The sequence below is a fragment of the Phodopus roborovskii genome, unplaced genomic scaffold (genome assembly GCF_943737965.1).
Source record: "Phodopus roborovskii unplaced genomic scaffold, PHOROB, whole genome shotgun sequence".
Taxonomy (NCBI): domain Eukaryota; kingdom Metazoa; phylum Chordata; class Mammalia; order Rodentia; family Cricetidae; genus Phodopus; species Phodopus roborovskii.
The window spans coordinates 5048223-5062107 of record NW_026126416.1 but is presented as its reverse complement, the minus strand read 5'-3'; the positions used below and the strand labels follow the sequence as shown (position 1 = coordinate 5062107).

At 58.3% G+C, this 13885-nt stretch overlaps 1 protein-coding gene across 1 annotated transcript in view; it reads left to right on the top strand.

The window, feature by feature from the left end:
• The window catches only part of Cacna1s (calcium voltage-gated channel subunit alpha1 S), a 53550-nt gene that overhangs the window by 22696 nt on the left and 16969 nt on the right, over window positions 1–13885 (top strand). Inside the window, exons 13-26 of the mRNA XM_051183206.1 lie at window positions 1348–1468; window positions 2739–2853; window positions 3891–3984; window positions 4654–4723; window positions 6429–6561; window positions 7229–7358; window positions 7887–7946; window positions 9407–9513; window positions 9966–10053; window positions 10297–10404; window positions 11880–11932; window positions 12176–12322; window positions 12739–12940; window positions 13387–13545. Of these exons, the coding sequence (XP_051039163.1) occupies window positions 1348–1468; window positions 2739–2853; window positions 3891–3984; window positions 4654–4723; window positions 6429–6561; window positions 7229–7358; window positions 7887–7946; window positions 9407–9513; window positions 9966–10053; window positions 10297–10404; window positions 11880–11932; window positions 12176–12322; window positions 12739–12940; window positions 13387–13545 (1587 nt within the window). The remainder of the gene's footprint in view (window positions 1–1347; window positions 1469–2738; window positions 2854–3890; window positions 3985–4653; window positions 4724–6428; window positions 6562–7228; window positions 7359–7886; window positions 7947–9406; window positions 9514–9965; window positions 10054–10296; window positions 10405–11879; window positions 11933–12175; window positions 12323–12738; window positions 12941–13386; window positions 13546–13885) is intronic.

The following is a 13885-nucleotide window of genomic DNA, read 5'->3' as shown; positions in this document are numbered from 1 at the left end:
AGCCCACTCGCTCCACCCCCAGCCCGCACGCTCCTCCCCCAGCCCGCTGGCTCCTCCCCCAGCCCGCTGGCTCCTCCCCCAGCCCGCTGGCTCCTCCCCAGCCCACACGCTCCTCCCCCAGCCCGCACGCTCCTCCCGCAGCCCGCTGGCTCCTCCCCCAGCCCACACGCTCCTCCCCCAGCCCGCTGGCTCCTCCCCCAGCCCGCACGCTCCTCCCCCAGCCCGCTGGCTCCTCCCCCAGCCGGCTGGCTCCTCCCCCAGCCCGCAGGCTCCTCCCCCAGCCCGCTGGCTCCTCCCCCAGCCCGCACGCTCCTCCCCCAGCCCGCACGCTCCTCCCCCAGCCCGCATGCTCCTCCCCCAGCCCGCATGCTCCTCCCCCAGCCCGCTGGCTCCTCCCCCCAGCCCGCTGGCTCCTCCCCCAGCCCGCTGGCTCCTCCCCCAGCCCACACGCTCCTCCTCCAGCCCACACGCTCCTCCCCCAGCCCGCTGGCTCCTCCCCCAGCCCACACGCTCCTCCCCCAGCCCGCTGGCTCCTCCCCCAGCCCGCTGGCTCCTCCCCAGCCCGTTGGCTCCTCCCCCCAGCCCGCTGGCTCCTCCCCCAGCCCGCTGGCTCCTCCCCCAGCCCGCTGGCTCCTCCCCCAGCCGGCTGGCTCCTCCCCCAGCCAGCTCGCTCCTCCCCCAGCCCGCTGGCTCCTCCCCCAGCTGGCTGGCTCCTCCCCCAGCCCGCTGGCTCCTCCCCCAGCCCGCTGGCTCCTCCCCCAGCCCGCACGCTCCTCCCCCAGCCCGCACGCTCCTCCCCCCAGCCCGCACGCTCCTCCCTCAGCCCGCACGCTCCTCCCCCAGCCCGCTGGCTCCTCCCCCAGCCCGCACGCTCCTCCCCCAGCCCGCTGGCTCCTCCCCAGCCCGCTGGCTCCTCCCCAGCCCGTTGGCTCCTCCCCCAGCCCGCTGGCTCCTCCCCCAGCCCGCTGGCTCCTCCCCCATCCCACACGCTCCTCCCCCAGCCCGCATGCTCCTCCCCCAGCCCGCACGCTCCTCCCCCCAGCCCGCACGCTCCTCCCCCAGCCCACACGCTCCTCCCCCAGCCCGCACGCTCCTCCCGCAGCCCGCTGGCTCCTCCCCCAGCCCACACGCTCCTCCCCCAGCCCACACGCTCCTCCCCCAGCCCGCTGGCTCCTCCCCCAGCCCGCTGGCTCCTCCCCCAGCCCGCACGCTCCTCCCCCAGCCCGCTGGCTCCTCCCCCAGCCCCCTTGCACCTTGAGAGCCCTGTAGGGAACGGAAAGGTGAGAAAGGAGTGGACAGGTGACAAAGGCGTCCTTTGTCCTCTCGCCTGGCGTCCTCGCCACCTAGGTCCTGACAGGTGAAGACTGGAACTCCGTCATGTACAACGGGATCATGGCCTACGGAGGCCCGTCCTACCCCGGCGTGCTGGTGTGCATTTACTTCATCATCCTTTTCGTCTGCGGCAACTGTATCCCCTCGGGGCAAAGAACTTGGGGGGAGTGGGCTTAACAGGGAGGGCCAGGGGTCCCCAGGTGTCAGGGAGGCAGGCCCTCTGGTCCCCAGGCCCGTGAGGTGGCGGAATGGGACACAGTAAAGCAAACTGCAGCAACCGATAACCCTTCCCACCGGAAGTGTTGGAGAGCCTGGGAGTGATTGACAGTGAGGGTGGTCAGAGCCCGAAGCAGGTGGAGGAAGCCCAGGGCGCAGCGGAGGAGAAGCTGGGGCGGGCAGGGAGGAGCCAAGGTGTCCGACTGGAAGGAGGAAAAACAATTATTTGGTTTATGCCTCCATATTATGGTCTGCCGTTAACGGAAGTCAGAGCGGGAACTCAAGCAAGGACCTGGGGTCAGGGACTGAAGCAGAGACCGTGAGGGCAGGGGTTCTCACCCTTCCTAATGCTGCGACCCTTTAATGCCGTCTTCCGGTTGTGGTGACCGGACAGTTACTTCCTTGCTACTTCATAGCTGTAATTTTGCTACTGTTGTGAATCACGAGGTAAATATCTGTGTTTTCTGATGATATTAGGCGACCCCTGTGAAAAGGTCGGTCAGTCCCCAAAGGGGTCACGACCGCAAGGCTGAGAACAATTGGGAGAAATGCTGTCCCTTTGGCTTGTTCAGCTACATTCTTTATACAACTCTGGGCCACCTGTCCAGGGTGGGTTGAGCACCCCCACCCCCATCAATTGGCAGTTCTTTTTAAAAAAATGCCCCACAGATAATCCCACAAGCAAGTCCAGTGGAGGAGGAGATCCCCTCTTCCTTTCCCAGGTGTGTCCGCCGAAACTAACACAAAGCTGTAACCAGGGTCATTCTGAACTCTGGGGCCAGGAAGATCAAGCTAGGCTAGGCAGGCCAAGCGGTAGGTAAGATACCGAGAGAGAGGAGCAGACGGTGCAAAGGCAGCTGAAGGGTCCTGATGCTGTGCTGGGAAACCTGTCACCATGGTGACTGGGCAGGGATGAAGCCAATGGGCCTTGCTTTGGATCCCTGTCGGGCGGCTGGGATCTGTTCTGGCAGCAAACAGTAAGGCTGTGACAGGTTCAGACCCCCATCTGCAAGCAAGCTTCCCTGGGGACTCGTCTACGCTCTTGGGCCTGGACAGTCTCATAGGGTGTGGCTCTGGCAAGAAACTGGCCCCTCCGCAGCGATTAAGGTCATGAAACACACAGGCAGGCAAATCCCTTGTCCCAGAAACTGCCTTCCAGCACAACTCAAGGCTCCTTAGCTGACCTTTAGACATCCTGCTCAACGTCTTCCTGGCTATCGCGGTGGACAACCTGGCAGAGGCGGAGAGTCTAACTTCCGCCCAGAAGGCAAAGGCTGAGGAGAGAAAGCGCAGGAAGATGTCTAAGTGAGTGCTGCACCCTCTAGGTGAGAGCTGGGATGCTGGACGACTGGCTATGGCCTCTAGGCTCTACGCAATGTCCCCACCCCACCCCTTGAGCTGGGTGTGCCACATGGCACCCTCTCTTGCGGTCAAGCTTCTCCAAGCAGGACATTCAGGCCTTCTGAAGTTACAGAAGTTGGGCAGAACTAGAGACAAGTTGGTCTCCTAAGCAGGCCCAGAGAAATAACGATGATCAAGCCTAGCGGGTTCTGAGATTTTCTTCCTCCCTCACAGTCCAGCTACTGAGCCACACTCACTGTACCTCTTGAAAGGAGTCATTTAGTTTTGAAGCCTTGGGCTTCGGTGAAGGAGGGGCTGACTTCTCAGTTCTCTGCAGATCTGTTCATCTGTGACTGGTCATGTCACTCTGTGCCTGGTGCCCCTGGGAGTAGACGTGGGATGGGTTTTCTAGATAATGTTTCTCAAATTCAAACTGCAAATGAGCCATCTGGAGGCCTTATGAAACACAGAGCCTGTGTCAACCAGCCTGAACCAGGTGGGATGGATGGGGGCTCGAATTTCCAGCCAGGTCCCAGGCAATGCTAATGCAGTTGTGTTTGGGTAACTGAACTTCAGTCTGGAGCCTGCCTCTTTTAACACACGTCCCACAGGAATGGGGTGCCCATTTCTCAGAGGCAAGACGGGAAGAGCTAGGGAAGACAGCCTGGCAAAGGCCCCAGACATTTCCTGGCTTGGGACTTAGACAGATCATAATTCCATCCTGAGTCTTACCTAAAACAGGTGCAAAGCCCACTCATCCACCGGAGCAGACCCTGACTGTGGGTGACCACCGAGAGTCTAGCTTGAGCAGAGAGAGGGTCACATCTTCCACCACAGGGAAAAGGCTCCCCCAGTCCTCCTGCCCTTCCCTTTTGTGGCCAATGCTGTTCCTTTCCCTATTTATCCCCCGAGACATTGGTGCAAAATCTTCTTAAGGGTGCTGTCAGTCCAAAACCATTCTTACAGCTTCCACCTTGGGTTTCCTTGGTTTTTCACTTCAGGGGGCTCCCAGACAAATCGGAAGAAGAGAAGTCTGTGATGGCTAAGAAGCTGGAGCAGAAATTCAAGGGTGAGGGCATCCCCACCACCGCCAAGGTGAGCCCTCACACAGGGAGTTTTACAGGCTGGCTAGAGAGCCTCTGGGAGTCCTCTGATTCCCCCATGTCACGTGTGGCTCCTTGGGGATAGGAAGGAGACATAGGGCAGTGGAGAGAACCCCCCCCCCTTGCTTCTGAAGGAGGAAGAGCCCACTCCTACCTCTCTTCCGGGGACTCCTGTGCGGAGAGGCACGGGCCCTTCAGCCTGGGAACCAGACTTCCTTGGAGCCCTGTGCAGAGCAAGAAGGCAGCCCACCCGCCCACCCGCTGTTCTACTAAGAGCCTGGCTTTCCATTCCTGCTAGCCCTGACTTGCCCTGGCCACCACTGTGGAGCATGAGAAAAGAGTCATGAGCCAGGGTCCTGGGCTGCAGAAAGGCTGGATAGCTTGGCCTGAGGAGCTCACTTCTCCTGCAGGAAGCCAAGGGCACACGGTGAAGCTGTCTCACACTAGCCAAAGCCTTGGTTTTGTCCAACACAGGCTTGGACAAGTTGTGTCCCTTGCTGGGCCATGGCTTCTTATTTGTAAGACGTAACTACCCGGCTGCCACCTGCCTCTCAGCTTATAGGGAACATTCGGGAAGCTGTGCAATGGCCCTCCAGATCGTGCCTGACCAATTAAAGCTCAGTCTTTGGCTCCTCACCACCTTCACCGTTCCTTTCTACAGCTGAAAATTGATGAGTTCGAATCTAACGTCAACGAGGTGAAAGACCCCTACCCTTCTGCTGACTTCCCAGGTAAGGACCGCAAAGCCTGGGCGGGAGCAGGGTGCTGTTGAAGGGGGTAACATGCCGATGCTGAATTCTCTGTTTGGGCGTCTCCTGCGCGCCTCCTACTTGGACCTCTCTCCGCATGGGGATCAGGACCCTGGAGATGTCCCTTCTGCACCTAGCCTTGCAAAGAAGCAACATGCAAGCCTGCCTCTCACTGCAATACGCACAGCAAATAGTAATAATAATAATAATAAAACGTTCCACATATGCTTTAATTTACTTTTATTGGGTTCCAGCTATCTGCGCTGAGCACCCAGGTTTCAAAGAGCACAGGGGGCTGGTGGGCACACGAGTCTTCCCTGACCACTGGGTTCTAGCCAAAGAAAGGCATTTTCATATATGTGGTGACGGGTTAGATCCCTGCCTTCCCTGTATCTGGAATAAAACCATGACTGCCAGACTGCTGCTGCGTGAAAGCCCCAAGAGCGTGGAAAGGGAGGTGGATAAAGCAGAACCGCAGCGTCCAATGCAAGCATCCTGAGTGCATGTAGCCTCTGGCCGCTCCGTGAGCCAAGGGCGCGAGGCATGATCGAAGCAGACCCAAGCCGGATCAGCACCACACGGCCTCTTGGGGAAACCTGGGCACCAGTACCCTTCAGGCCCCGTCAGCTCACCCGCGGGTCGTTCTGGGCATTTCGCGTGAAGCTGTCACCTAACGGCTGGCCTCTGTTACGTGTGCTCCTGGCTGGGAGGTGACAGCTGTGGGAAATCTCACGTGAGGGGGGAACGGGAAAGGACTAAAAAGAAATGAGAGGGCAGTGGAAAACACTGTGGGTGGACAGCAGTCTTTCTAAAGTCCCTGAATGCATTTCTATCTAACCTCTTTCCAAGATGAGTCGAGGTGGCTTTTGACAAAAGCTCTGTGCAATCTGGGCCTAATGCGCAATCCTAGAATCCCAGGTCCTCCAGAGGCCGAGGCAGGGAACTATAATCAGTGGTAGAGTGCCTGCCTATCGCGCGTGAGACCTTGGGTTCAATTCCCAGAACTGGAAAAAAGGGGGACAGGTGCAATAAAATTAACAACACAAGCACAGACAACGGAATAAAGACTTAAGGGGAGCAAGCCAGGCGGATGGGAGCGCCCTGTTGGGGAAGGGGTAGGGTTCTTAGGATCCAGAGGAGTGGGCCTGCGATTTGGGTTGCTTGAGGAACCCATGGGTCCCGGCCACGGAGAGGGCAGAATGAGGTGCTGTTGGCATGCCGAGGGCCTTGGCCAGGTTGACGAGATGGGGTGGGTGGGGGTAGGTGCTGCCGGGACCCAAGCAGCGCACAGCTTAAGGCATAGGCTTGGAGTATCTTTTCCCTCCTCCCTGCCTTCCACGTCACCTCGGAGGCCACGATCAAGAGATGTGGGCTCCATTGTGCTCGTGCTAGAAATTCCTTATTGTTTTTAGACTCCTAACCCCGGATTAAAGGCGTGTGCCACCCCGCCTGAGCAGACACCTTATTCTTGTTCCCCGCTCTCCTTGCACAACATTGCGGTGACTTCTGAGCTAGACTGTCACTCTGCACCAAAGGGGAAGGCCCAGGCTGTATTACACAGCTAATGCCTAGCACCCCAAACTGTTGCTTAGTAGCTTCAGAGGCTTCCCAGGAAGACTCTGAGCACAGAGGCCGAGGGCCTGGCAAGGTTTGGGAACATCCCTTATCTCTTTCCCTCCCTCCACAGGGGACGATGAGGAAGACGAGCCTGAGATCCCGATAAGCCCCCGGCCGCGCCCTCTGGCTGAGCTGCAGTTGAAAGAGAAAGCAGTACCCATCCCAGAGGCCAGCTCCTTCTTCATCTTCAGCCCCACCAATAAGTAGGTAGTGGCGCCAGGGCAGCCCTGTGGGGTAGCTGACGAGGCTCTCGCAGAAGGCTTCCCTCCTGGAAGAGATGCATCCACTCTTGATTCTCTCCATCTTTGGTTACCTACTGTACTCACAGCTTATTCCTTTAGGTTATAGTCTCGTGCTCCATCTAGCTAGCTAGCCGTGCGCTGAGGTGTAGCATCGCGACAGGGAGTTCGACTACCGCGCATGAGGCACTGGTTTTAACGCCCAGCACGTAACAAAAACAAAATACCTTTAAAATGGATGAAATGCCAGTGCTTTATCAGTTACTTCCTCCTAAGAGGGGCTGCCATTGCTCGTCCCTTTCTAAGGGCATTCTAGGCAGGACAAGAGGATGAGGTCTAGGGAGAGCTGGAGTGTTTATTAGCATTATAATCTCCAGCTTTGGAACAGACTTCACCGGGTTTCTTCTGCTCCAGGGAGGACTGGCCTCTCCCGTTCGTGCCTGGGGAATCCTCGTAGATTCCCCGGTAGAGGGGGCAGGTGAGGAACAAAGTGGGCGCCGAGCCCTGCGTATCCGATCGATCATGCAGCTGTAAGAGAATACTCACTCCCTGACCCTGAGGGGACACAGTGGGTTGAGTGTCCCTCTAGAGGACTCCCGGCGTCTCACACCCTCCCGACCTGCCCCACCAGGATCCGCGTCCTTTGTCACCGCATCGTCAACGCCACCTGGTTCACCAACTTTATCCTGCTCTTCATCTTGCTCAGCAGCGCTGCTCTGGCCGCTGAGGACCCCATCCGGGCTGACTCTATGAGGAACCAGGTGACGATAGCCCCCTCAGCTGGGCCCGCACCCTCCTCCACTCCAGGCCTCGGCCACCCCAGCCCCACTCTGGGGCCCGAGTTCGGTCATGCACCCTCGATGCGGCCACAGGCACCAGTCTCTTAGAGTTAGCATGTCTGGAGGGCGGGGACTTGGCTCGGCGGCTTCTGAACAGTGTTGCCATAGCAAAAGTAAGATAGGCTGTGCCCGCCTGTCCCGAACAGTGCTGGTGGTGCCGGCGCTTACGACGGTGGCCAAGATGGTGGGGATGGTGGTGATATGGGCAGTGGTGGTAATGATAGTGGCGATGACGGTAGTGATGTCGGTGGTGCTGGCGACCACGGCGGTGATGGTGGCTGTGGTGGGTGTTGTTGTTGATAATGATGGTGACACTGATGAGATAAGGTAGCGATGGGAACAGTAATGGTGGTGGTGACGATGACTGGTGGCGGTGGGGGTAATAGTTGTGGTGAAACCATTGCCTTGCCAATTCTCTCACTGGCTGCCTCTCCTCTGTCCCACATCCAGATCCTTGAGTATTTTGATTATGTGTTCACTGCTGTCTTCACCGTGGAGATTGTCCTTAAGGTGAGTGAAGTCTGCGGGACGGACATCGCCGGGGGACGGGGATGGGCATTGCTGGACACCAAGGGTCGGGGATGCGTGGATCCAACTTACACACAGTGACTCGCTTGGGGACACTACTAAGGAACAGGAGAGAAATAAGATAGAGGAGCTCAAGGGTAGAAAGACTCGTCGGAACCAGGAGACCACACAGGGCTTCAGCTCCTGAGCAAAGAGGAGTCAGGCAAGGGAGCAGGTGGCTGAATGGAAGGCTGGAGACTAGAAACGCGACCCACCTGTGGCTGCCACGTCTCAGAAAAGCACAGACCCTTCCACGTGGAAGACACAGTTAACCTAAGAGTGGGCCTGGAGCTGAGGTTTGCCCTCAGGCCTTCACTCCAAGTGCCAGGTAAGCTCTTGTCCTCCCAGAGTCCTCAAAGAGGTGGCCCTAGTGAGCATCCTAGCGAGAGAGGGCTCAGTAGCCTTGAAGACTGCTTTGCTACACCCTGGCCACATGCTACAGAGTCTAGCTGTTTGAAGAGGCAAGCTGCAGGTCTGGAAATGCCCTCCGACTTTGGCGAGGTGGTAGAGGGCGTGTCTCCCCAATGCCACATCTTGTTCCGCCACAAAAGGGCAAAGTTTTTTAAAAAATAAATCAGGAATTCCCAGATTTTGAAAATCTGTTGAAAACTTACCCTCACATGGGCTGGAGATTTGGCTCCCTTGGGGCACTTGCCTGATATTCAGAGGCGCTGACTTGGATTCCCAGCACTGTGGGGCAGCAGGGTTGGTGGTGTAACCCCTGTAATCTGCTCAGCCAAGAGGTGAAGGCAGGAAGAGCTGAAGCTCAAGGTCCTCGTGGGCTACAGAGCGAATAAAGCGGCCCCAGGCTGTCGACTAAGACAGAGAGCACTTGTCTTATTTAAAGTAAGGACCATTGTCCTGCTTTGTTCTACAACACAGCCCTGTGTGCTGTTGCCGAGGTGGGCACCCTGGGTTCAGGTTATCACAGTAGCCGCTCTGACCAGCAGGGAGAGGCTTCCTCTCCAACTGGAACCCAGAGCCACAGGCTTTTATCCCCCACCCCCCAGTGGAAGAGGAGCGGGGGGGGGGGGGGGGAAGGCAGCTGCCCAGAGCTCAGGGGAGCTTCAGAAGTAAGCGGGGTGTCAGAATTAGACCTTGAAATCAAGCTACACCAGCAAGTCCCCTGAAGAGGGCCAGCCAGGCTCCCCACTCCTGCGAAGGGGAAGAAGCCAAGACACATGGAGACATCTGAAGGACGGGGCTCCTCCTCCGAGGGCACAGGTGCTGTGGGGGGGGTTATCAGAAGCAGACAGCAGAGGGAGCACCCTTGCAGGGAGCACTCCCCAGCACAGAGCACTCACTCCCTGACCCCTGGCGCCGGACGGTGATAGGAAACCCTTCCCTTGAGGGGCAAGCATGCTCCTCCAGATGTTTGCTCCAGATGCTGCCCCTCTCTCTAGATGACCACCTATGGAGCCTTTCTGCACAAAGGCTCCTTCTGCCGCAACTACTTCAACATCCTGGACTTGCTGGTGGTGGCTGTGTCGCTCATCTCCATGGGGCTCGAGTAAGCACTGGCAGGGCCCAGTCCCAGGGTGCTCTGGGCCTGTACCTCAGGGCAGGAATCCCAGCCCTGGGCACGCCTGGTTTCCTGGTCGGAATCTGAGGGTGGCTTGGGACTGTAGTTAGGAACATCCTTGGGTCGTCCCCAGCTGGGCCAAAGTGGCAAAGCTAAATGTTCTGAACCTTGTCTTTGAGACCTGGGCACTGGGGGGGGAGGCGGGGAGGCCCCTAGAATGGGGAGCACAGGCCCAAGTGTGGGTCATTTCTAGTCTGATGGGAGACAGAGTCTATAACCGCAGAGGAGTGAGCCAATGAGAGAAACCCACCTTGGTCAGGGAGCAGCTTTACCCTGGGGTCAGGGAGGCCACGTGCTGTGGAAAGCTCCGGTAGGAGGCAACAAAGCCTCTGGCTGCGGGCCACACCCTCTAGGCAGCACAGGGCCTCTGCTTCCTTCAGGTCCAGTGCTATCTCTGTGGTGAAGATCCTGAGAGTTCTGCGGGTGCTGCGGCCCCTCCGAGCCATCAACAGAGCCAAGGGCTTGAAGGTGAGAGCAGCCCCAGACTGGGGAAAGGCCTGTAGTCCTGACTCCACATCCTCCCTCAACTCTGATCGATGTGGGCCAGCCATGGCGGGGGAGGACGGGGCAGGCCAGCCAGCTTCCCCCAGCCGCCTAGCTGTACTAGGAGGCAGAGTCCTGAATTGCCAGGGTCCCCTGAGCGGGCTGGAGGGATGCAGTGGGAGAGCAGGCCCGCTCCCCGCGCCCACCAGCTAACCCCTACCTTTGCAGCACGTGGTACAGTGTGTGTTCGTTGCCATCCGCACCATCGGGAACATTGTGCTTGTCACCACCCTCCTGCAGTTCATATTCGCCTGCATCGGAGTGCAGCTCTTCAAGGTGAGGCCCTGCCAGGCCAGCAGCCTGAGGGCCGTGACAAAAGCCGGGGCCACTTCCTCTCAAGCGAAAGAACCCCAGACTGTGAAAGCCAATGGCCCCCGAATCCATGGTGTCCCAGTTAGGAAGCAACTTGTTGGCTGGGCGATGCCTGTTGGTTGCTAGCCTCTGATTCTCCGGCCAACTTGCCATCGCGTTTACTGCTATCCACGGGCCTGGTCATTACCTTCCCTCTCACCAGCCCTCCAGCTTCCACGTGCTCTCTCGGGGCTGTCCATCGCACCTCAGCCCAGCCATCTTCTTTGCGGTAGCCGGGCCCTGCAGTCCGAGGCCCTGCCTAGGATGTCTGGCATCACCCACACCACCCGGGAGCCTCCCTCCGTAGAGGCATCTTCATTTCTCATCCGTAGTTGACCAATCCCACTAATTCCCTGGGGGAACGCAGCTCTTCGGTTTCTGTAGGACACTGAAATTGACAGCAGAGAACTCTACTCCCTAGCACGACTCTATGCACGGTTTCATAACCTCGGCAGCCTTAGGCAAGCAGTAGGATCATTGGGAGAATGAATCACTCTCTGCCTAGATGGGCCAGGGCTAGGGTTGAGGGGCTCAAAGGCAAATCCACGGTCACTCTGAAAACATGGTACATGAGCAAAGTATCTGGTCTCTTGAGGTCTCTCAGGAGGAGGGGTCCTGTTGGCCACTGCCCTGGAGACGCCAAAAGGGATACCCACTTTCCCCAGAGTCTCCTCCTCTGTGGCCCTTACTTCACCTCCCCCCTCTGCTCTGGCAGCCTTAAAGGATGGCCCTGAAGAAACGGCAGGGCCCTGAAGGGAGGCCACTTGACCTAGGTGCTCCTCTCTCGGGGCCTTCCAAGGAGCCGGATCAGAATCCGTGAATTTCTTAGGATGGCTTGCATCCAACTCACTGCCCAAACAAAACCTTTTGCAGGTGTTCAGTGTGTGAAAAAGAGAATGTGCTCTTGCTGAAGTCAGTTTGGGGGAGATCGGGCCTCATCTGGGATGTGCCGGGGACCCCTGTCTAACTCTGAGGACATGTTTAAATTTGCCAGAGCCCTACTGGGAAGGTCGACCTGTATGTCTGTTTTCTTAGCAGCCCAGGGCTGCCCACAAGCACAAGAAGAAAGGCAAGGGCAAGGCAAGCCTTTCCCTTGTACAGTGTGGACTGTGAGGGAGATTTCTTCAGAGGAGGAAAGATGGGAGCCTCGATGGCCGCCATCGCCTAAGGGGCAGGGCTGGGTACACTTACAGCCCCAGGTCCCACCTCCGCTATCCCACAAGCGCCCACCTAAGGCAGCACTGGGTGGGAGACAGATGAGGAGCATGGAAATGGATGGTGATGGCCTGCCCTCAGAGTAAGAGAAGAAATGCCTTCTTTCCCTTCTCCTTCCCCGCAAGCTCCCACAGAGCCCACTTTCCTGACCCGTCTCCATCCCTCCTTCCCCCTCCCGGATGCAGGGAAAGTTCTATAGCTGCAATGACTTATCCAAGATGACCGAAGAGGAATGCAGGTACGCCAGGCTTTGACAGCTGAGGGGTGTGGGGGGGGGCGGCTCACACGAGGAGCATGATGCCCTTCGGGGTGGGAATCGGCCCGGGCGGGCCTTCAGTAGCCGTGGGGAGGGAATGCCCCCTTTCTACCCCACTTCTCTGGCATGCTGGGGCACACTCACTCCTCAGGGCCCAGGGGATGTGGGTGGGTGGGGGTGTGCCAGCCACGCTGTGGAGTGACGGAGCCTCCCTCCGTGTGTCAGGGGCTACTACTACATATACAAGGACGGAGACCCCGCACAGATAGAGCTGCGCCCCCGCCAGTGGACACACAACGACTTCCACTTCGACAACGTACTGTCAGCCATGATGTCACTCTTCACGGTCTCCACCTTCGAGGGTTGGCCTCAGTGAGTAAGACCTGGGGTCTGGCTGCATCACGGGCCACGGATAGGGTGATGCCAAGGAACCAGCAGCCCCCACTGTACCAGCCCAGCCTGCGGCTGTGCTCAGCAAACCCACCGACTCACGCAGCTCCTAAACAAGCCTGACCGGAGGACTCTGACAAAATATGCCCAACCCCCACCCCAACAAACGCATGCCTCTCTCCCCACAGGGGAGTCTTGATGGTTGACTGATGATGGTTAAGATGCCCATGGAGTGGCAGGGTGCCTAGCCTCCCCTAAACCAGTCCTGCCTTCTCTCCCATGCCTCGGCTGTTCAGAAGGGTTCCTTGGTTTCTGTGGCCAATGAGAGGTTTCCTGGCCTGGATCTCAGCCTCATTGTCCCAAGCCAGTTGACCTCTCCCTTCCCTGCCCACCCCAAGGCTGCTGTACAAGGCCATAGACTCCAACGAGGAGGACACGGGCCCCATCTACAACAACCGAGTAGAGATGGCCATCTTCTTCATCATCTACATAATCCTCATCGCCTTCTTCATGATGAACATCTTCGTGGGTTTCGTCATCGTCACCTTCCAGGAGCAGGGGGAGACTGAGTACAAGAACTGTGAGCTGGACAAGAACCAGGTACTGAGCCGCCTGCCGGAGATGGGAAGCAGAGTCCACAGGCCCGCGAAGAGAGCCGCCCCTCCCCCCAGCCCCCCACCCTCCGCTGATGCCCAGTCCTAGTCTGTGTACCCCATTTTCCCCCCAACCCGAAGCAGAAGCAGTTCACATTGGTGGAGGGGGGGGCTTTCCGGAACTTCCCTGTTGCCCCGGAAGGCGGCTTTTCAGAATCTCTGCCCTGGGGTGCAGCTGTGATCAGGATGGGTCACGGTCGCTCGAGGAGAACCCAAGATGCCCAGTGTAATGTATCTTGCAAGTCATTCAGAGTTCCTCAGCCAGTCAGTAGCAGCTCCGGCCACAGCCGTCCCTGTCCTGAGCACCAAGCTTGCACAACCCCGTGATCATGGGTACAGAGATGGAGGCAGGGGCCTCCTGGTGCCGACCTGCCCTGTTGTGTTGTATCTTAGCGCCAGTGCGTACAGTATGCCCTGAAGGCCCGCCCACTGAGGTGTTACATCCCCAAAAACCCGTACCAGTACCAAGTGTGGTACCTCGTCACTTCCTCCTACTTTGAGTACCTGATGTTCGCCCTCATCATGCTCAACACTGTCTGCCTAGGCATGCAGGTAAGGAGCCCAGGGGCTGACCCAGCTAAGACCTTGGGCCTGGGCAGGGCAGGGCAGGGGCATAGAGAAGTCCCCAGTCCATCCCAGGGAGCATCTCTAGAGCATCTGCCGCATACCAGCTGCGGGACACAGGAGCCACGAGCTGCCCCCAGCCCTGATCCCTGTGGTTTATTTGTAAAGGAGCCAATTCAAGCTCCTTGATGGGACAGCGATCTGTAAACAGGACATGGGTGCTGCGGGCATGGAGGACGTGCAGGGACAGAACCCGTGTCTTCCGTTTTCCCTTCCTCCCTGGCACAAATCTGGGTGGCTGGGTGTTTTGGGAAACTAGGTTTTGACC